Source organism: Somniosus microcephalus, chromosome 5, assembly GCF_052327205.1.
Source record: "Somniosus microcephalus isolate GS21.2 chromosome 5, FLI_Smic_1.0, whole genome shotgun sequence".
In the NCBI taxonomy this organism is placed as follows: domain Eukaryota; kingdom Metazoa; phylum Chordata; class Chondrichthyes; order Squaliformes; family Somniosidae; genus Somniosus; species Somniosus microcephalus.
The window spans coordinates 8,763,219-8,786,796 of NC_140991.1; the positions used below are offsets into that span (position 1 = coordinate 8,763,219).

At 54.3% G+C, this 23,578-nt stretch overlaps 1 protein-coding gene across 5 annotated transcripts in view; it reads right to left on the reverse strand.

The window, feature by feature from the left end:
- Positions 1–400: 400 nt before the first annotated feature.
- Positions 401–23,578, reverse strand: part of LOC147116858 (WD repeat-containing protein 97-like) — a 154,840-nt gene continuing 131,662 nt past the window's right edge. The window contains exons 19-24 of one of the 5 annotated variants that reach the window (XM_085987266.1): positions 23,184–23,305; positions 12,509–12,677; positions 7,682–7,777; positions 6,807–7,009; positions 3,864–3,925; positions 401–765 (exon numbers count right to left, since the gene is read on the reverse strand). In XM_085987266.1, the coding sequence (XP_085843392.1) occupies positions 563–765; positions 3,864–3,925; positions 6,807–7,009; positions 7,682–7,777; positions 12,509–12,677; positions 23,184–23,305 (855 nt within the window). In that variant the 3' untranslated portion in view covers positions 401–562. Of the gene's footprint in view, positions 766–3,863; positions 3,926–6,806; positions 7,010–7,681; positions 7,778–12,508; positions 12,678–23,183; positions 23,306–23,578 lie in introns of those variants that run through there. The other 4 variants (XM_085987267.1, XM_085987268.1, XR_015078322.1 and 1 more) reach the window with 4 other exon arrangements.

A 23,578-nucleotide genomic window follows, 5' to 3' on the forward strand; every position in this document is an offset into this window, starting at 1 on the left:
GAGAGTATCACACCGTGTGATACTGAGCTGCGTGTGTGGGGCTGAGAGTATCTCCGTGTGATACTGAGCTGTGTGGGTGGGGGAGCTGAGAGTATCGCACCGTGTGATACTGAGCTGTGTGTGCGGGGCTGAGAGTATCGCACCGTGTGATACTGAGCTGTGTGTGCGGAGCGGAGAGTATCACACCGTGTGATACTGAGCTGTGTGTGGGGAGCTGAGTGTATCACACCGTGTGATACTGAGCTGCGAGTGGGGAGCTAAGAGTATCACACCGTGTGATACTGCGCTGTGTGTGTCGGGGCGGTGGGTGCTTAGTGATACAGAGAGGACAGTGGTTTGATGGACCGGATCGTAACTCGGACCCCCTGAATTCGCAGTGAGTCATTCAGCTTCTTAAATCGGCGTATTTAATCATTTATTATCGTACAGGTGGAAATGGGCCTGACGGCCTTTAATTCTGGTACAAGCAGTCTGAGAGGGGCTTTGCCGTTTGTGAAGCGCTGTTGATGCGTCATTTGGCTCGGCCCGGACCCACACATCACCCACGGGGAGAGGTAGCGGGTCAGACGTGGTTAGGTACGTACGAGCGCTCCAGGATGAAGTATTTCTGTCTGGACTGTCGCAGCGTGATGAGGATGTGCTGGAGTGGGTACTGGTCGATGGGGGAGGGGAAGGGGGTGAGGTTGACCTTTGGCATTGAGAGTCTGATGAGTCGTCCAACGCCAAAGGGCGGGGCTTCCAACCAGATGGGCTGCGGGCGGGCATCTGCGGAACAAACATAAAACGAGAATTATCCTCAGCGAGGCAAAGAGCGAAGAGAAGCATAGATGCGAAATAGGAAATCCCAGAGGTGCACGTTGTCTCGAGAGTGAAAGATATCCAGAACTGAGATCCGTTGTTTGAGAACTCCATGCTCTCACCTTGGAGAACAGTGAATTGTGGAAGGGCTCGCGGGCTGATTGACAATCCGACAGGCCGCGACGTCAATGCTCCTTCCATGTCCTGACCATCTTTATCCCAGCCGATAGCGGGGTTAGTCCTACACAGCGGGAGGGCTTATGGGCTCCCACAACCCATACGATGAAGTGTTGGGGGTGGGGGGGAGGGAGGGTAATGTTTCCCCTAATTTTTTTTGGGTGCGCAGCCCCTTCCCAGTTTAGCACATGCGCGTAATTTATCGTTGAATAAGCCAGACCCAGATTGCATGGGGCCACTGGCGGGAATCACCCACACCCACCGGATGTGAGAATCTCGCCAGATGTCAGCCCAGAATTCACAGCCGGCGGTCCACTCTCCACTGGCCTGGACTGTCCGGAGTGGGGGTCGAACCCTGCACCTTCTGACCGAGGTGGGAATTCTCACTGAGCCCCAGGCTGGCTCCAGATCACAGGTTACAGAGATGTTCACAGTGATGCTTCTGTTTTATTTACTGGGGGCTCGGATCAGGGAAAGGAATTTCAGCTGCGAACCTGGTATTGTTTGAGATTAGCAGAAGCGCACTCGGGGGCCCCGATTTTCGGCTTGTGTGGGAAATGGTTGGGTTTCCCCGAATGTGGGGTTTCTGACACACACAAAAAAGTGTCAGCCAGCTCCACGCAATTTTCCCTCAAGTGGCCAATTAATTCCCAGCATGTGGGAAGCCTTGCTAATTGTCCAATTCGAGTCAGAAATCCCCACACTATGATGTCATCATTCATGGTGCTTTCAAAGTGTCCAGCAAGCTTCTCCACCTCTGCAGGCTTCTCAACCACTCTTGCACAATGGCAGAGGAGCCTGCACCAGCTGCTGCCAGCGGCAGAGGCCGAGCTGCCTTCAAATTCGACGAGGCTTCACTGCAGGCATTATTGGATGGAGTTAGGGCCCACAGGGAGGTCCTCTTCCCTAGGTCAGGGAGGAAGAGGCCTCCCACTGAGACCAAGGCTGCATGGATGCAGGTGTCAGCAGATGCCAACTCGCTGGGAGTCACCAGAAGAACCCTGGCATTACATCTCTAACTCCTTCCTTTACTCCCCCACAGTACCATCCAGAGCCCCCGTCCTCACTGTGGAGCAGGAAGAGGCTGTGCAGCCAGACTCCTCCGAGGAAGCTCCAACCTCTGAGGGCGCAGCGTCAGCAGAAGTAAGCGCACCCAGCACCAGCGCAGACACTCACACCTCGGGGGGACCTTCGGGACATAGAGTAGTGTTGTCACCTGGTGTTTCACAGCTCACAAGTGAGCCTCAGCAGATTCTGGAGACGGACAACAGTGGAGAGTCCTCGTCAGAGGGCGCAGGACTCTGCCAGCTCAGCTCAGCTGCGCTGCATGTCGACCCTCTGCCTCTGGGTCCATCCGCAAGAAAAGAGGTGATGGATCTCCATGCACAGATGCAGGACTCTGGCAGGTTTTGTCTCCAGGGTCGCTGCGAGTGTGGAGCGAATGGAGGAGTCCATAGCGACCATGAGCAGAGCCTTTGTGGAGTCATTGGCGCATGAACGCATCACCATGGAAAGGTTGGCAACCTCCATGGAGGAGATAACTCGCCAGGGTACGGAAAACATGGTGAGTGCTCATAAGAGAATGACATCTCTTGAGGAGCGTTGGCCATCTGTTGAACAGAGAAACCAGACCTTCATGGAAGTCCTTCTGAGTAGGACTGCCAGTGCAGATATGGGTCCCCATGGCCCCCTAAAGCGCAGCAAGGTGCTCTCAAGCCACTTCCAAGCGCTGGTCCCTTCTGGCCTGTGCAGCTTCAGGTGAGTGAGCAGCAGCCTGGTGCTCCTGGTGCTCATCCTGCTGTTCCTGGTTCTGCGGCTGCCGCCTCTGCTGCTGGAGATCCTGTAATGGCAAGAAGGGAAGGGGAAAAAAAAGCGTCCCATGCTTCTCGTAGATGCCTCCGCTGAGGAAGCGCTGAGTGAGGGTGGCGAGAGGGGCTTCCCAGGAGATCACATTGGAGAAGTGTGTGAGGCTCCAACCTTCCACAGCTGTGCCTAAACCTTGAAGAAGTAGCCCCAAACCTGCAACAACAAGGTCCTTCAACATACAAGTGCTGTCCCTTTAAATCGCAGCTTCTCCGATTGACCTGCAGCTGAGAGCGAGCAAGCCGGCAAGCTTCACGCCAGGTCACATCAGCGGGGTTCCCCGCAGGCGTGTTTTGCGTGGGGAACCCCTGAAAGTCGCAAGGGCAGCCTAAAATCGGCTTAAACAAGGTGATAATTGATGATTAGGGTCCCGACAACCAGTCCTGCCAGCGGCGGCCGGGACTGAAGCAGGTGGCGGAGAAACGGCGGTCCGAAAGTCAGGCGGGGGGGGGCTCCGACCCGCTTTTTCGGCCCCCGGCCGCCTGGAAAGCCACCCGACGGCTGCCAGAAAATTGACCCCAGGGTGTTTGGGTAACGTAACCTCTGGCCACTATTTTAACACTAATGGAATAATGGGTTAACCCCTCTGCTAAAACAGCGAGGAAATATTTGCAGGGCTTTGGGGAAAGGGCAGGGAGTGGGACTAGTTGGATAGCTCTTTCAAAGGCACAAGGTTCTAGGGACAGAGGAATGTTAAAAGGTTGAAACCATATTTGCCCCCATACGCAGCCACTTCCCCTGACTGTTCACCGCTATCACCAACAGAAAACTCTTTGCTTTTATATACTGACACAAGGTGGCGCTACCTGTTGGGGAAAGGTGGTCTACGATAGAATGTTCATACGAGAATTAAGGATAGGAGGGGCTTAATTGGCCAAAGGGTCTTTTGTTGCCACTGAGTCTCTGTTTTGTTATCCAGCGTCAGCCTGGCGTTCTCTTTGTTACTGACCGACCTGCTCTAAGTGTCCAGCATTTCCTGGTCCCGTTATTAATGATTTACTGTTTCTGGCAGACTCACGACTTACTTTCACTCTGCGTCTCAGTCACTGCGCTTCTCGTCTCCCCCAGTCTCAGGATGGCCCGCTGCCTACAGACAGGGGAAAAAAAGATATTTTGTGAACGGTTTAACACGGTCTAAACCCCAGCGGGGGTCAGTCTGCTTACTGAATCCAGGCTACCCTTCCACCAACAAGGAACCATTATCCTGCTATTAATCACTCTTTAAAGGTTCACAAGGCTAATACCAGAACTGAGAGGTTATAACTATCAGGAAAGATTGAACAGGCTGGCATCTTTCTCTAGAAAAGAGAAGGCTGAGGGGTGACCCGATAGAGGTCTTTAAGATTGTGAAATGGTTTGATAGTGTGATGAAATATTCCATTCATCACTCATCAGTATTTCTCTGCCTGTGACTGTGGTTGGTTTCAGTTTCATTTCCATTGTATTGTACTGTGTGTAGGGCTCCGCCCATACCTGGCTCCTATGTAAGCTGGCCCAGCCTGCAGCACATCCAGTACGGCAGACCTCTGGATGGAAGATACATTCTCCTCTGTGTGTTACCTTCTAAGTCAATAAAAGCCTTGTTTTGTTTCGCTAACATCGAGTCTCGGATTTATTGAGGCACATCAGATAGGGTAGACGTAGAGAAGATGTTCCCACTTGTGAGGAGACCAGAAGTAAGATCCATAACTGGTCACTAATAAATCCAGTAGGGAATTCAGGAGAAACTTCTTTACCCAGAGAGTGGTGAGAATGTGGAACTCGCTGCCACAGGGAGTGGTTGAGGCGAATAGCAGAGATACATTTAAAGGGGAACATAAGAAATAGGAGCATGAAGCTAGATAAGTACACGAGGGAGAAAGGAAGGTTATGTTGAAAGGGTGAGATAAAGTAGGGTAGCAGGAGGCTCAGGTGGAGCATAAACACCGGCAAAACATTCCTGTCAAATATTCCCTACTGTCTGCCCTGGCGCCGTGGGCAGCGCTCTTGCCCTCTGAGTCAAAAGGTCGTGGGTTCAAGTCCCATTTTACAGACTTGAGCACATAATCTAGGCCGACACTCCCAGTGTAGTACTGAGGGAGTGCCGCACTGTCGGAGGGGCAGCGCTGAGGGAGCGCCGCACTGTCGGAGGGGCAGCGCTGAGGGAGCGCCGCACTGTCGGGAGGGGCAGCGCTGAGGGAGCGCCGCACTGTGGGAGGGGCAGTACTGAGGGAGTGCCGCACTGTCGGAGGGGCAGTTCGGAGGGAGTGCCGCACTGTCGGAGGGGCAGTTCGGAGGGGCAGTACTGAGGGAGCGCTGCACTGTCGGAGGGGCAGTGCTGAGGGAGCGCCGCACTGTCGGAGGGGCAGTACTGAGGGAGGGGCAGCGCTGAGGGAGCGCCGCACTGGGAGGGGCAGCGCTGAGGGAGCGCCGCACTGTGGGAGGGGCAGCGCTGAGGGAGCGCCGCACTGTGGGAGGGGCAGCGCTGAGGGAGCGCCGCAGTGTCGGAGGGGCAGCGCTGAGGGAGCGCCGCACTGTCGGAGGGGCAGCGCTGAGGGAGCGCCGCACTGTCGGAGGGGCAGCGCTGAGGGAGCGCCGCACTGTCGGAGGGGCAGCGCTGAGGGAGCGCCGCACTGTCGGAGGGGCAGCGCTGAGGGAGCGCCGCACTGTCGGAGGGGCAGCGCTGAGGGAGCGCCGCACTGTCGGAGGGGCAGCGCTGAGGGAGCGCCGCACTGTCGGAGGGGCAGCGCTGAGGGAGCGCCGCACTGTCGGAGGGGCAGCGCTGAGGGAGCGCCGCACTGTCGGAGGGGCAGCGCTGAGGGAGCGCCGCACTGTTCAAAGGGCCGCCTTTCAGATGAGACGTTAAACCGATACCCCGTCTGACCTGAGGTGGACTTAAAAGATCCCATGGCCACTAATTTGAAGAAAAGCAGAAGAGTTCTCCCGGTGTTCTGGCCACTGTTTATCCCTCAACTAATATCACTAAAAACAGATTACGTGGTCATCATCACACTGCTGTTTGTGGGAGCTTGCTGTGCGTAAATTGGCTGCTGCGTTTCCCACATTACAACAATGACAAAAGTACTTAATTGGCTGTAAAGCCCTTTAGGATGTCTTATTGTTCCTGCAGATTCATTTTGAATTTACCCCCCTCCTGCCCGCTTCAAGCACAGGCCGGGTCCTCTGGTTCTACTGTTCTGGAGCAGGTGACAAGCTGGTCATGTCTGCAATGGACTACAGGAGGGGGGGTGACTTTATTGGCAAAGTAGAGAGAGTTCGATTGAAACCGGGCAACAAAATTGTTGAATATGAGAGGTGGTGTCGGGGTTCTATACTGGGCTAATAATCCAGAGAACGCAAATCCCCTCATGGCAGTTTGGAATTTGAATTCAGTTTTTAAATATCTGGAAATAAAAGGCCGGCGTCAGTAAAAGTGACCGTGAAGCTGTTGGAGTGTCATAAAAATCCAACCGGTTCACTGCTGTTCTTACCCGGTCTGGGCCTATACGTGACTCCAGACCCACAGCAACGTGGTTGACTCTTAACTGCCTTTGAAGTCGCCCAGCGAGCCCCTGAGATTCATCAAAGCGCTGCAAAGAACTGCAGCGGTACAAGAAGGCCCACCATCGTCTTCTCAGGGCAACCAGGGCCGGGCAAAAATCGGCGGCCATGCCAGAGACGCCCTCGTCCCATGAATGAATCGACGGCGGATGGACGGCAGTGGCCTGTTCCTGTTAACCGAGGACCTGGCCTGGATTTTTATCCGACACCCCAGCCGCAGACAACATCTGCAGCCGCGTAACGAGGCGTTCCAGCGACACGCGGAAATACGTTGGGATTTTCCACAGGATCTTGCGACGCGCAAAAATCAATTTGCCTGAAGCACGGGTCGCGTCGGCCGCGACTGGAGGCTGGGGCCTGCACTCGACCTCGCCCACCTTCTCCCGCTGGCTCTCGCCTCATTCACCCCTCCCTTGTGGAGTGCTAACCTCTGGATCTGGGGCAGGAAGAGGACGGCGTTCTGCTGTCTCTGCTCAGCTTTCTCAGCCACCATCATCACTTTCAGCTTCTGCTCAAGCTCCAGCTCACAGAAGTAGTTCACCGCCTCGATCGGGCGGACACTCCCCGACGCGGCGGGCTTCAACGGGCTGGCAAACTTCATGAGCATTACTTTGTTGGCTGAGCTGTTCGTCTGTCAACAGAGAAATTGTTTCAAAAAGACTTTATTTTTTTAAAAAGACATCTGTGATTCTCTCCAACAGCCAACCCTTTCCCTTTAGAATATCCGGCCCACCCAAGACCCCAACTGTGAATGATCCGATTGCCCACTCCCAAAAACCAGACCCGACTCTCGGCTCCTCACCCCCCAAAAACCAGCCCCCGACCCCCAGCTCCTGAACCCCAAAAACCAGACCCGACCCCAACCCTGACCCCCAGCCCCTCCTCGACCCCAGAAACCAGACCTCGACCCCAAAAACCAGACCCCGACCCCCGGCTCCTGAACCCCAAAAACCAGACCCCGACCCCCGGCTCCTGAACCCCAAAAACCATACCCTGACCCCCAGCTCACCCCCAAAAACCAGCCCCGACCCCCAGCCCCTGAACCCCAAAAACCAGCCCCCAACCCCCAGCTCCTCCTGAACCCCAAAAGCCAGACCCCCACTCGCGGGGGGGCCCGCCCCCCCACTCTAGCCCCCCCCCCTTCACCCCCACTCCCGGGCAACCCCCTTCACCCCCACTCCTGGCCCCCACCTGAACCCCACTGGATTGGGCGGGGGTTAAACTCGATCAGGGAGCCCCGGATGTCCAATGAGAAACAGGAGGGGATGTGAAGTGGCTCCCCCCCCCACACCGTAATACTAACGCGGCGCTCATCGGGGGAGGCGCTTCGCCCAATGGTGACGGAGCCTTTCAGTGTGTTCCCCTGTGTCAGTGACTTCACGGCTGATCGGACGTGTTCCTGAGGGGAGGGAGGACAGGGTTAGCGCTCTCATAACGATACTATCCGTGCTTCATTCAACATTCTCGCCCCCCGCTAATTTGATCTGATTCACCCCCCTACCCCGGATTTACTTTTACTGGATGCCCGTTTGAGTTTAATATTCACAATAAACCGCTTGTCCCCAGTTCCCAAACGCCAGCCAAGTGGCTTCTCATTCTGCTGGTGCCCTGAGGGAGGGGGAGATGGGGTCATCTGTGACCCCCTCCCTCCCCCATTATATCTCTGCGCGAGGGAGGGGGAGGTGGGGTAATATATGGCCCTCCCATCCCGGTTATACAGGAACGGGGGAGGGGGGGATGGGGTTATCTGTAACCCCCTCCCCCACCCCCCCCCAGTTATATGAGCGGGGTGGGGGAGATGGGGTAATCTGTACCCCCCTCCCCCAAACCCCCGGTTATATGAGCGGTGAGGGGGAGATGGGGTAATCTGTACCCCCCTCCCCCAAACCCCCGGTTATGAGTGGGGTGGGGGAGATGGGGTAATCTGTACCCCCCCTCCCCCAAACCCCCGGTTATATGAGCGGTGAGTGGGGTGGGGGAGATGGGGTAATCTGTGGTCTTCTTCACCACCCCCCGGTTTAATGAGCGGGGTGGAGGAGATGGGGTAATCTGTAACCCCCTCCCCCACCCCCCGGTTATATGAGCAGTGAGTGGGGGATGGGGTAATCTGTGGTCCTCTTCACATCTCTCGGAGTGCGAGGGGAGGGGGGCAATGGGGGTTAATTTCTGTTCTTTGAGCCCCTGTTTTCTGCTGCCTATCTGGGTGGGAGTCCAGGTGTGGTCGCCATTCCCCGAGCCGCTCTTCCTGGGAGAGGGGCCTCCCATCATTCACACTGACACACTGAGTGAGTGATTGAGTGCGACTATAAACCGCGCGGCCTTGGGAGGTTTATAGGACAAGCGCCAACAGACACGCCAGGTCAAGGGTCAATGGCCAGGAAATTTGGCTCTGTGGGGAAACAGAGAGAGTCTTCGAGGGTCCTAGTCCGAGGAGGACGGAAGTTTAACATTCGGAACTTTTTCACCCAAAAGGATATGGAGCTTTGGTCCGTTACCAGGGAAGGAGATTGGAGCAATTGAGGTTCAAGAACATTAGATGCTTTTGGGAGAGTGAAGGGGTTGTGGGATATGGTGAGACGGTTTGAGCGATCTGGAATCATAGAATGATACAGACAGGAGGAGGCCATTCCGCCCATCGTGCCTATACCGGCTCTTTGGTACAGCTCTCCAATTAGTCCCACTACCCTGCTCCTTCCTCGGATCCATAGCCCTGCAAATGTTCCTCTTTAAGTATATAGCCAATTCCTTTTTGAAAGTTACTATTGAATGTACTTCCGCCGCCCTTTCAGATCATTACAACTCGCTGCATAAAAATAATTCTCATCGCGCCCCTAGTTCTTTTGTCAATTATGTTAAATCTGTGTCCTCTGGGTACCGACCCTCCCGCCAGTGGAAACAGCTTCTCCTTATTTACTCGATCAAAACCCTTCATTATTTTGAACACCTCTATTAAATCTCCCCTTAACCTTCTCTGCTCTAAAAAGAATGTAAGAATTAGGAGCCAGAGTAAGAAATGCGGCCCCTCGAGCCTGCTCCGCCATTCAATAAGATCATGGCTGATCATCGACCTCAACTCCACTTTCCCGCCCGATCCCCATATCCTTTGATTCCCTGAGAGTCCAAAAATCTATCGATCTCCGCCTTGAATATACTCAACTAATTGTTATATTCAGTCCCCACCACTTAACATGTGCACATTTAAAACGGCCACTCGCTAATATTGGCCAATATGGAGTTAGGTCACAGATCAGCCATGATCTCACTGAATGGTGAATAGGCTCAAGGGGCTGAATGGCCGACTCCTGTTCCTATGTTCTGAAAACACCATACCCATCATCCATTTTCATTAAGGTCAATTTCAGAGTTGCCAGTTATAGCATCTTAAGAACTCAGTTCATTTCGGCCGGTGTTTACACACTAATTTGCAACTTATTAAGATGCTCTGAATGCAAGAACAAACATAAGTAGATGCATTTAAGGGGACGCTAGATAGACACGAGGGGAGTAAGGAATAGAAGGATATGTTGATGGGGTGAGATGAAGAGGGGTGGGAGGAGACTCGTGTGGAGCATAAACACCGGCATGGACCAGTTTGGCCGAATGGCGTTTCTGTGCTGTGCATTCTATGTAAGGAGTGAATCAAATTGGCTTAAGACTGGCTTCTGTGATGGTGAGGACCTCCGGAGGAGGCCGAGATAGATCATCCACTCGGCACTTCTGGCTGAAGATGTTTGCAAACACTTCAGCCTTGTCTTTTGCACTCGCGTGCTGGGCTCTGCCCATCATTGAGGATGGGGATATTCATGGAGCCTCCTCCTCCCGTTAGTTATTTAATGGTCCACCACCATTCACGACTGGATGTGACAGGACTGCAGAGCTTTGATCTGATCCGTTGATTGTGGGATCGCTTAGTCCTGTCTATAGCATGCTGCTTCTGCTTTTTAGCATCCATGTAGTCCCAGGTTGGCACCTCATTTTTAGGTACGCCTGGTGCTGCTCCTGGCATGCTCTTCTACACTCCTTATTGAAACAGGGTTGGTCCCCTGGCTTGATGGTAATGGTAGAGTGAGGGCTATGCTGGGCCATGAGGTTACAGATTGTGGTGGAATACCATTATTCTGCTGATGATGGCCCACAGCGCCTCATGGATGCCCAGTTAGATCTGTTCATTGAAACTTATAAAATTCTAACAGGACTAGACAGACTCGATGCAGGAAGGATGTTCCCGATGGTCGGGGAGTCCAGAACCAGGGGTCACAGTCTAAGGATAAGGGGTAAGCCATTTAGGACAGAAATGAGGAGGAATTTCTTCACCCAGAGAGTGGTGAACCTGTGGAATTCTCTACCACAGAAGGCAGTAGAGGCTAATTCATTAAATATATTCAAGAAGGAGTTGGATATATTTCTTAAGGCTAAAGGGATCAAGGGATATGGGAAAAAAAGCAGGGACAGGGTACTGAATTTGGATGATCAGCCATGATTGCATTGAATGGCGGAGCAGGCTCGAGAGGCCGAATGGCCTACTCCTGCTCCTATCTTCTATGTTCTGAATCTATCCCATTTAGCACGGTGGTAGTGCCACACAACACAATGGAGGGTGTCCTCAGTGTAAAGATGGGTATTCGTCTCCACAAGGACTGTGCGGTGGTCACTGCTGCCAATACTGTCATGGACAGATGCTTCTGCAACAGGTAGATTGATGAGGACGAAGTCAAGTAGGTTTTTCCCTCGTGTTGGTTCTCTCACCACCTGCCGCAGGTCCAGTCTGGCAACTACGTCCTTCAGGACTCGGCCAGCTTGGTCAGTAGTGGTGCTACCGAGCCAATCTTGGTGAGTACACCCAGAGTACATTCTGTGCCCTTGCTAACCACAGTGCTTCTTCAACATGGACGAGTACTGATTCATCAGTTGAGGGAGGGTGGTAGGTGGCAATCAGCAGGTTTCCTTGCCCATGCTTGACCTGAAGCTGAGACTTCATGGGGTCTGGTGTCAATGTTGAGGACTCCCAGGGCCACTCCTTCCCGACTGTATACCACTGTGCCACCACCCCTGGTGGGTCTGTCCTGCCGGTGGGACAGAACATACCCCGGGATGGTGATGGAGGAGTTTGGGACATTGGCTGAAAGGTATGATTCTGAGAGTATGACTATGTCGGGCTGTTGCTTGACTAGTCTGTGGGACAGCACTCCCAATTTTGGCACAAGTTCCCAGATGTTAGTGAGGTGAACTTTCCAGGTTTGATTGGGCTGGGTGTGCCTTTGTCGTGTCTGAAGTCAGTGCTGAGGTTGATGCTGGGTGGTCCATTCGGTTTTATTTTTATTATTGTTTCTCGTAGCGGTTTGTTACAACTGAGTGTCTCGCTGGGCCATTTCAGAGGGCAGTTAAGAGTCAACCACATTGCTGTGGGTCTGGAGTCGCATATCGGCCAGACCGGGTACGGACGGCAGATTTCCTTCCCATTAGTGAACCTGATGCTAGCTTTTTATTCCAGATTTATTTAATGAACTGAATTTAAATTCCCCAGCTGCCGTGGTGGGATTTGAACTCTCGTCTCTGGATCATTCGTCCAGGCCTCTGGGTTACTAGCCCAGTGACATCACCCCTGGGCTACTGTTATTAAAGGCAACTGGAACTCCGATTCCTTTAATGTTGGTATCCTCTACTTAGTTAATTTTATCCCTTAGATTGAATTAATTACACTGATTATTTATTTATGTATTTATTTATTTACTTATTTAATGTTATCCCTTAGTTTAAATTACTTTGCACCTAATTCCCACTCTCACCAAATTCCCCTTTAAAAGTCCTTACTCTGGTTTGCAATTCACTCCATTCAGCACTTCACTCTCTGACAATGTTCCCTCTCTTTCTTTCCCTGCGCGGGGCCCTTTAAATTGAAATTTGCTGCGTGGCATCTCTTGCAGCGGCTGAGCGGCCTGCGCGGGACCTTGCGATCGGTACGCGACGGTAGAGGGAACTTTGCTCTCTACCCTCTACTGTATACCTTCCAGACAGACCGCAGTTTCCACTGGTCAGTCAAGCCCCAACCTCGCGACAATTAACGCCTAATCAGTGGCCTACTTACAACTGATTGATGGTTAACTGGCCAACTTAGTAAAATGTGCTGAACCTTGAATTTGCGAATCCATTTTTTCAACCAGTCACGGCTTAAGTCTCGAAGCTTTACTTTCGTTGGGACATGGGTCCCGTCACGGGCCGTCCACGAGCTCAGCTCCGTCTCAAAGTAGTTGTGCGGATCCTGCAGCCCGATATCAGCCAGAAGGAGCTTGATGGTGTTCCTGGTAAACAACATGTCCTAGGGTGAGGGGTGGGACACCTCTGGCGACTCGGCCCTTGCCTCAGCTCATCTGCTGCGGAAACCCTCATCCATGCCTTTGTTACCTCCAGACTCGACTATTGCAACGCACTCCTGGCCGGCCTTAACATTCTACCCTACGTAAACTTGAGGTCATCCAAAACTCGGCTGCCCCGTGTCCTAACTCGCACCAAGTCCCGTTCACCCATCACCCCCTGTGCTCACTGCCCCGTGTCCTAACTCGCACCAAGTCCCGTTCACCCATCACCCCCTGTGCTCACTGCCCCGTGTCCTAACTCACACCCAGTCCCGTTCACCCGTCACCCCCTGTGCTCACTGCCCCGTGTCCTAACTCGCACCCAGTCCCGTTCACCCATCACCCCCTGTGCTCACTGCCCCGTGTCCTAACTCGCACCCAGTCCCGTTCACCCATCACCCCCTGTGCTCACTGCCCCGTGTCCTAACTCACACCCAGTCCTGTTCACCCATCACCCCCTGTGCTCATTGCCCCGCGTCCTAACTCACACCCAGTCCCGTTCACCCATCACCCCCTGTGCTCACTGCCCCGTGTCCTAACTCACACCCAGTCCCGTTCACCCATCACCCCCTGTGCTCACTGCCCCGTGTCCTAACTCACACCCAGTCCCGTTCACCCGTCACCCCCTGTGCTCACTGCCCCGTGTCCTAACTCGCACCCAGTCCCGTTCACCCATCACCCCCTGTGCTCACTGCCCCGTGTCCTAACTCGCACCCAGTCCCGTTCACCCATCACCCCCTGTGCTCATTGCCCCGTGTCCTAACTCACACCCAGTCCTGTTCAGCCATCACCCCCTGTGCTCATTGCCCCGCGTCCTAACTCGCACCCAGTCCCGTTCACCCATCACCCCCTGTGCTCACTGCCCCGTGTCCTAACTCACACCCAGTCCCGTTCACCCATCACCCCCTGTGCTGTCTCTCTGTAGCAATGTATGTTAGTTCCTCTAACTTAACCTTACTGTATGTACTTAACTTACTTATGTATGTATAACTTACCTGTTGGGGCTGTTGCCCCTTTAACTTACCTGTCCGGCCGTTGCCCCTTTAAGAGGCGACCTAACGCGCTGACGTCACGCATCACGTGACGCACGCGCGCCGGCCGCCGGCCCGACTCGGTCTTCCAAGACGGCCGCCGGCACAGCCCGGCCCACCGCGACTTCGGCCGCATCGGCCAGCCGACGGGAGCGACGCGATCTTCCGCCCCTGCGGCAAGCACCGGCACAGCCCGGCCTCGCAAGCCCGGCCTCGCAACCTCGGCCTCAACGGCCAGCCTCCGTACCGGGAGACGCACTGACGCAACGACGCGGTCACGTGACGCCCAAAGCATGGGAACACACAGCAGAGCGTGATGATGTCATCACGCTCCCCACAGGACTGCGAACCCAGTCCTCGTGGAGTCCCCGCTGGAACAAGACCTATACCACGGTGCTCCTATAGCAGCACATGCTCCGGGAAGTCGTATTGTTCCCATGCCTGAGTCCTGGATATTATTTGTCTTTTTACAATAAGAATCTTTCAGTAAAGCCTTACAAGAAAAGTCAAGCCTTGTGATTTTTATGGGAAGATATCAAGTTGTTAGCTATCTGTCTAGCTCTGCAAAGGAACGCGCTGCGAGGGCAGAAAAGTAAAAAGACAACAGCACAGCGGGCTCAAGCACAAGAAGATACCACTCAGCTACCATGAGTCTACGCTCAGGAAGACAATATACCATAGAGGACGTCGACCAGCCAATCAAGAAGCATGAGCCTCTCCGAGCAAATGATGCCAAGTCACAGTCCTCTAAAGCATCCTCTAGATCATCTCGGCGGTCCAGCAGACCGTCGTCATCGACAGCTTCTGCAGCCGCCAAAGCACGTGCCAAGGCAAAAGCTGCCCAGGCTCAATTGTCCTTCGCTGAAAACGAAGCTAGTGTGATGAAGCAGAGAGCTGACCTTGACGCCAGACTCCACATTCTCCAAAGCCAGAGAGCTGCCGCTGAAGCTGAAGCTGCAGCTTATGAAGAAGGTGAGGAGAACGAAGGCGGGGAGCACAGCCATGAACCATATGTTCCAGAACAGCCCCTCAGTCCAGTGCAACGTACATGTGAGTATGTCCAACAACACTCCAAATTGTTCTTCAAGGAAACATCCAGGTATCTCGACGCAGAACCAGCTACTCGCCACAGTAGCAAACAGCCTGTTTTTGGAGACACTGAGCTTAAAGGAGAAGAAACAAGTAAGACTTACCTGCAGAGACCTCCACAGCACTCGGCCAATCCAGCCAAGCAGTCCTCACCCGAGCCACAAAGTGCACAAGACCTCGCTAGGTACCTTATCCGCCGAGAATTGTTAAGTTCAGGCCTTCTAGAATTTGATGACCGTCCTGAAAATTATTGGTCATGGAAAGCGTCCTTCCTGAGTACCACCAAGGACTTGAATCTGTCAGCCAGAGAAGAACTAGACTTGATGACAAAGTGGCTCGGAGCTGAGTCGTCAGAACAGGTGAAGAGAATTCACTCAGCGCACATCCGCAATCCCACAGCAGGCCTCAACCTGGTTTGGCAACGTCTCGAAGACTGTTATGGGACACCAGAAGGCATTGAACACGCACTGCTCAAGAAGATTGAGGACTTTCCGAAGCTAACCAACAAAGATAATGTCGAGCTCCGAGAACTGGGCGACATTCTCCTCGAACTGGAGTGTGCCAAGGGAGAAGGTTACCTGACCGGCCTCTCGTATTTGGATACAGCTCGTGGGGTAAACCCAATAGTGGAAAAGCTCCCCTACAACCTTCAAGAGAAATGGATAGCTAAGGGATCCAAGTACAAGGAGGACAATGGAGTAGCATTTCCCCCCTTCTCTCTCTTCTCCAGGTTCGTCCAACAACAGGCAAAGGTGAGGAATGATCCAAGTTTCACTTTCTCCACCTCCAGCAGTTACGCTCCTTCGAGAACAGAGAAACCCACAAAGTACAGCAATAAAGCCTCTGTGAGTGTGCACAAAACAGATGTTCCAGCCGAACCCTCAGTCAACCAATCCAGTTCTGCTGGGAATAAAGTGGATGACCCAGATCGTCCGTGTCCAATACACAAGAAGCCCCACCCACTCAAAAAGTGTCGAAGCTTTAGAGACGAGCCTATTGATGAGCGCAAATCATACCTGAAAGAGAATCGCATCTGCTTCAGGTGTTGTGGGTCGACTATGCACATGGCAAAAGACTGCAAGGCGACAATCAAGTGCTTTGAGTGCAACAGTGAAAAACACATCGCAGCCCTGCATCCAGGTCCTCCTCCTTCAACCACCGAGAGTGCTGCGGTTGACAAAGAGGATAGCGGGGAGCAAAGCGAAAGCACATCTTCTTCAGTCACCTCCAAGTGTACAGAGGTTTGTGGAAATGCAAGCAGCCCACGCTCATGCTCCAAAATCTGCTTGGTTAAAGCATATCCTGCAGGGAGAAAGGAGAAGGCAATCAAAATGTACGCAGTGCTTGATGAACAAAGTAACAAGTCCCTAGCGAAGACAGAATTCTTCAATCTCTTTGAAGTCAAAGCCAGCGCAGCTCCGTACACGCTAAAAACCTGTGCAGGGACAACAGAGACTACGGGTAGGAGAGTTGGGAACTTCGTGATCGAGTCCATGGATGGGAAACTACAGCTTCCCCTACCCACCTTAATTGAGTGTGACACGATGCCAGATGATAGGACAGAAATTCCCTCCCCAGAGGTCGCACGCCGTCAGCCCCACCTACAGCCAATTGCCAACAAGATTCCAGCTGTGGACCCGGACGCGCCAATCCTCCTGCTCTTGGGAAGAGACATCTTAAGGGTGCACAAGGTACGTGAGCAAATCAACGGGCCCCACAATGCTCCTTATGCGCAGCGGCTTGACCTGGGATGGGTCCTCGTGGGTGGAGTTTGCCTGGGAACAGTCCACAAACCAGCGGATGTCAGCGTCTATAAAGCAAACGTGTTGCACAACGGTCGCACATCCTGTCTCAGCCCATGCCCAAACAGGATCCAGGTAAAGGAAGACTACGATGACATGACGCAGCATCATAGGTCAACCTCCTCTGCCTGTGAGGAAGAGGCAGGCCCCACTGTGAGCACAGACAGCCTAGAATGCTCAGTGTTTGAAAGGTCCAAGGACGATGGACACAGCTGGGTGGCACCCTTACCATTTCACTCTCCTAGACGCTGTCTTCCGAGTAACAGGGAACAAGCTATGAAGCGCCTCTGCTCACTCAGGAGAACCCTGGTGCCGGTGTCCACCGACCCAGACATGCCTGCAGTCCTCACCCCAGCGATGCTCCTGACTCAAAAGATGAGTGCTATTTCAGCCCCCTCTGGAAACTTTGACATGGCTGAGCTGCACAGGAAGCAGTGGAAGCAAGTCCAGTGTCTTGCAGACACTTTTTGGAAGAGATGGAGAGGAGAGTATTTGTCCACCCTGCAGAGCCGTAGGAAATGGACAGAAGACAAGCCAAATGTCAAAGTGAGAGATGTTGTCTTGCTGAAAGACAGCCAAGCACACAGAAATGAATGGCCAGTGGGACTGGTTGTCAAAACTCTGCCGACCAGGGACAAGAGGGTCCGCAAGGTGGAGGTGAAGATTGTCAATGAGGGGCCTGTCAAAGTGTTTCTGAGGCCAGTCTCAGAGATCGTAGTCCTCCTTTCTGAAGAAACCTAGAGAACAGATTCTGAGTATGTTGCAGCCAAAGGACGTTTTCTTTAGGTTTATTTTATATCTGGAGTGGTACAATGGAATTGTACCAAGCGGGGAGTGTGCTGTCTCTCTGTAGCAATGTATGTTAGTTCCTCTAACTTAACCTTACTGTATGTACTTAACTTACTTATGTATGTATAACTTAACTGTTGGGGCCGTTGCCCCTTTAACTTACCTGTTCGGCCATTGCCCCTTTAAGAGGCGACCTAACGCGCTGACGTCACGCATCACGTGACGCACGCGCGCCGGCCGCCGGCCCGACTCGGTCTTCCAAGACGGCTGCCGGCACAGCCCGGCCTACCGCGACTTCGGCCGCATCGGCCAGCCGACGGGAGCGACGCGATCTTCCGCCCCCGCGGCAAGCACCGGCACAGCCCGGCCTCGCAACCTCGGCCTCAACGGCCAGCCTCCGTACCGGGAGACGCACTGACGCAACGACGCGGTCACGTGACGCCCAAAGCACGGGAACACACAGCAGAGCGTGATGACGTCATCACGCTCCCCACAGGACTGCGAACCCAGTCCTCGTGGAGTCCCCGCTGGGACAAGACCTACACCACGGTGCTCCTACAGCAGCACAGGCTCTGAGAAGTTGTATTGTTCCCATGCCTGAGTCCTGGATAATATTTGTCTGTAAGTACTTGAGAATGTTATAGATGATTAGTGTACACTGTATGTTGCAGAAAATGCTTAGTTTGTAACTTTTCTCTGTAAGCAAACTTACACAGCTAGCCGTGAAGTGCTCGCTCTCTGTCTAGCTGGTTAACTAGTAGCTGTATTTTGATGCATTGTCTCCAGGGCTAATTTAAAGAGAATGCCTTCCAGTTTGCTAAATGTATATTCACAGTAAGCTGTGTTTCCACGTGTTTGGTAATTTACATGCCAAATGTACTGTGTTGCTCAGGCGTACCTAAATTTGTGTATGCATATCAGTTATGTGCTTGTATACTAATGTGTGCTTCCATTTCTGTGTTGTATTTCAGTTTTACAATAAGAATCTTTCAGTAAATCGTTACAAGAAAAGTCAAGCCTTGTGATTTTTATGGGAAGATATCAAGTTGTTAGCTATCTGTCTAGCTCTGCATAGGAAAGCGCTGCGAGGGCAGAAAACCCCCTGTGCTCACTGCCCCGTGTCCTAACTCACACCCAGTCCTGTTCACCCATCACCCCCTGTGCTCACTGCCCCGTGTCCTAACTCACACCCAGTCCCGTTCACCCACCACCCCCTGTGCTCACTGCCCCGTGTCCTAACTCTCACCCAGTCCCGTTCACCCATCACCCCCTGTGCTCACTGCCCCGTGTCCTAACTCACACCCAGTCCCGTTCACCCATCACCCCCTGTGCTCACTGCCCCGTGTCCTAACTCACACCCAGTCCCGTTCACCCATCACCCCCTGTGCTCACTGCCCCGTGTCCTAACTCTCACCCAGTCCCGTTCACCCCTCACCCCCTGTGCTCACTGCCCCGTGTCCTAACTCACACCCAGTCCCGTTCACCCATCACCCCCTGTGCTCACTGCCCCGTGTCCTAACTCACACCCAGTCCCGTTCACCCATCACCCCCTGTGCTCACTGCCCCGTGTCCTAACTCACACCCAGTCCCGTTCACCCATCACCCACTGTGCTCACTGCCCCGTGTCCTAACTCACACCCAGTCCCGTTCACCCATCACCCCTGTGCTCACTGCCCTGTGTCCTAACTCACACCCAGTCCCGTTCACCCATCACCCACTGTGCTCACTGCCCCATGTCCTAACTCACACCCAGTCCCGTTCACCCATCACCCCTTGTGCTCACTGCCCCGTGTCCTAACTCGCACCAAGTCCCGTTCACCCATCACCCCCTGTGCTCACTGCCCCGTGTCCTAACTCACACCAAGTCCCGTTCACCCATCGCCCCCTGTGCTCACTGCCCCGGTCCTAACTCACACCCAGTCCCGTTCACCCATCACCCCCTGTGCTCACTGCCCCGTGTCCTAACTCACACCCAGTCCCGTTCACCCATCACCCCCTGTGCTCACTGCCCCGTGTCCTAACTCACACCCAGTCCCGTTCACCCATCACCCCCTGTGCTCACTGCCCCGTGTCCTAACTCACACCCAGTCCCGTTCACCCATCACCCCCTGTGCTCACTGCCCCGTGTCCTAACTCACACCAAGTCCCATTCACCCATCACCCCCTGTGCTCACTGCCCCGTGTCCTTACTCACACCCAGTCCCGTTCACCCATCACCCACTGTGCTCACTGCCCCGTGTCCTAACTCACACCCAGTCCCGTTCACCCATCACCCCTTGTGCTCACTGCCCCGTGTCCTAACTCACACCCAGTCCCGTTCACCCATCACCCACTGTGCTCACTGCCCCGTGTCCTAACTCACACCCAGTCCCGTTCACCCATCACCCCCTGTGCTCACTGCCCCGTGTCCTAACTCACACCCAGTCCCGTTCACTCATCACCCCCTGTGCTCACTGCCCCGTGTCCTAACTCGCACCCAGTCCCGTTCACCCATCACCCCCTGTGCTCACTGCCCCGTGTCCTAACTCGCACCAAGTCCCGTTCACCCATCACCCCCTGTGCTCACTGCCCCGTGTCCTAACTCACACCCAGTCCCGTTCACCCATCACCCCCTGTGCTCACTGCCCCGTGTCCTAACTCACACCCATTCCCGTTCACCCATCACCCCCTGTGCTCACTGCCCCGTGTCCTAACTCACACCCAGTCCCGTTCACCCATCACCCCCTGTGCTCACTGCCCCGTGTCCTAACTCGCACCAAGTCCCGTTCACCCATCACCCCCTGTGCTCTCTGCCCCGTGTCCTAACTCACACCCAGTCCCGTTCACCATTCACCCCCTGTGCTCACTGCCCCGTGTCCTAACTCACACCCAGTCCCGTTCACCATTCACCCCCTGTGCTCACTGCCCCGTGTCCTAACTCACACCAAGTCCCGTTCACCCATCACCCCCTGTGCTCTCTGCCCCGTGTCCTAACTCACACCCAGTCCCGTTCACCATTCACCCCCTGTGCTCACTGCCCCGTGTCCTAACTCACACCCAGTCCCGTTCACCCACCACCCCCTGTGCTCTCTGCCCCGTGTCCTAACTCACACCCAGTCCCGTTCACCCACCACCCCCTGTGCTCACTGCCCCGTGTCCTAACTCGCACCCAGTCCTGTTCACCCACCACCCCCTGTGCTCACTGCCCCGTGTCCTAACTCGCACCCAGTCCCATTCACCCATCACCCCCTGTGCTCACTGCCCCGTGTCCTAACTCACACCCAGTCCCGTTCACCCATCACCCCCTGTGCTCACTGCCCCGTGTCCTAACTCACACCCAGTCCCGTTCACCCATCACCCCCTGTGCTCACTGCCCCGTGTCCTAACTCACACCCAGTCCCATTCACCCATCACCCACTGTGCTCACTGCCCCGTGTCCTAACTCACACCCAGTCCCGTTCACTCATCACCCCCTGTGCTCACTGCCCCGTGTCCTAACTCACACCCAGTCCCGTTCACCCATCACCCCCTGTGCTCACTGCCCCGTGTCCTAACTCGCACCAAGTCCCGTTCACCCATCACCCCCTGTGCTCACTGCCCCGTGTCCTAACTCGCACCAAGTCCCGTTCACCCATCACCCCCTGTGATCACTGCCCCGTGTCCTAACTCGCACCAAGTCCCGTTCACCCATCACCCCCTGTGCTCACTGCCCCGTGTCCTAACTCGCACCAAGTCCCGTTCACCCATCACCCCCTGTGCTCTCTGCCCCGTGTCCTAACTCACACCCAGTCTCGTTCACTCATCACCCCCTGTGCTCACTGCCCCGTGTCCTAACTCGCACCAAGTCCCGTTCACCCATCACCCCCTGTGCTCATTGCCCCGTGTCCTAACTCACACCCAGTCCCGTTCACCCATCACCCCCTGTGCTCACTGCCCCGTGTCCTAACTCACACCCAGTCCCGTTCACCCATCACCCCCTGTGCTCTCTGCCCCGTGTCCTAACTCACACCCAGTCCCGTTCACCCATCACCCCCTGTGCTCACTGCCCCGTGTCCTAACTCACACCCAGTCCCGTTCACCCACCACCCCCTGTGCTCACTGCCCCGTGTCCTAACTCGCACCCAGTCCTGTTCACCCACCACCCCGTGCTCACTGCCCCGTGTCCTAACTCGCACCCAGTCCCGTTCACTCATCACCCCCTGTGCTCACTGCCCCGTGTCCTAACTCGCACCAAGTCCCGTTCACCCATCACCCCCTGTGCTCACTGCCCCGTGTCCTAACTCGCACCAAGTCCCGTTCACCCATCACCCCCTGTGCTCACTGCCCCGTGTCCTAACTCACACCCAGTCCCGTTCACCCATCACCCCCTGTGCTCACTGCCCCGTGTCCTAACTCGCACCAAGTCCCGTTCACCCATCACCCCCTGTGCTCTCTGCCCCGTGTCCTAACTCACACCCAGTCCCGTTCACCATTCACCCCCTGTGCTCACTGCCCCGTGTCCTAACTCACACCCAGTCCCGTTCACCCATCACCCTCTGTGCTCACTGCCCCGTGTCCTAACTCTCACCCAGTCCCGTTCACCCCCTGTGCTCACTGCCCCGTGTCCTAACTCGCACCAAGTCCCATTCACCCATCACCCCCCGTGCTCACTGCCCCGTGTCCTAACTCACACCCAGTCCCGTTCACCCATCACCCCCCTGTGCTCACTGCCCCGTGTCCTAACTCACACCCAGTCCCGTTCACCCATCACCCCGTGCTCGCTGATCTACATTAGTTCCCGGTTAAGCAGCCCCTCGAATTTAAAATTCTCATCCTTGTTTTCAAATCCCTCCAGGGTCTCGCCCTCCTCCCTATCTCTATAAACTCTTCCAGCCCCACAATCCTCTGGGATCTCTGCGCGCCTCAAATTCTGGACTCTTGAGCATCACTGATTTTCATCGCTCCACCGTGCCGTCAGCTGTCTAGCCCTAAGCTCTGGAATTCCCTCCCTAAACCCCTCTGCCTCTATACCGCGCTCTCCTCCTTTAAGACGCTCCTTAAAACCTACCTCTTTGACCAAGCTTTTGGTCACCTGTCCAACTATCTGCTTATGTGGCTGGGTGCCAAATTTTGTTTGATAACGTTCAGAGAGGGATTGGACACTAACGATGCAATTGACCAATATTAGTTGGGTATTCTGCGGCGAGTGTCTCACCTCCTGATCCCCAAAGCCTCTCCACCATCTACAAGTAAGGAGTGTGATGGAATACTCTCCACTTGCCTGGATGAGTGCAGCTCCAACAACACTCGAAGCTCGACATCATCCAGGGCAAAGCAGCCCACTTGATTGGCACCCCATCCACCACCTTCAACATTCACTCCCTCCACCACCGGCGTACCGAGGCTGCAGTGTGTACCATCTACAGGATGCACTGCAGCAACTCGCCAAGGCTTCTTCGGCAGCACCTCCCAAACCCGTGACCTCTTCCACCTCCAAGTTCCCCTCCAAGTCACACACCATCCTGACTTGTAAATATATCGCCACTCCTTCATCGCCGCTGGGTCAAAATCCTGGAACTCCCTCCCTAACAGCACTGTGGGAGTACCTTCACCACACGGACTGCAGCGGTTCAAGAAGGCAGCTCATCACCACCTTCTCAAGGGCCGTTAGGGATGGGCAATAAATGCTGGCCTTGCAAGTGAAGCCCACATCCTGAGAACTAATAAATAAATATATATATATTTTTTAAAATAGCAGTACCATTAGTTGAAAGGTCACGAACCTGAGGATAATATCACACTGAAGGAATTGGGCCATTAACTCCACGAGCAGCTCCAGGGCGTTCGGCATTAACTCCTTCAGCACCCACAGGGCGGAACGAATAAAGTCTTGCTGCTCTTGGATCTACATTCATACACAAAAAGAAATCGTTACAGAAACCGCGACAAAAATGTAGCCTTGCAAGGGTACAGAAAATAAAATACGGTGCTGGAAATATGAAATTAAAAGCTGGAAACACTCGGGGGGATTGGTGGGGTGGGGGGGTCTCCTCTCCCTGACCTCCGCTTCTGGTACTGCCTGTGTCGGTGTCGATTCCTGCTCCTCTATTTCATTAATTCTGCTTCTAACTTCCACCCCTCCCTTACACAGAAACAGGCTGTTCGGCCCAACAGGTCC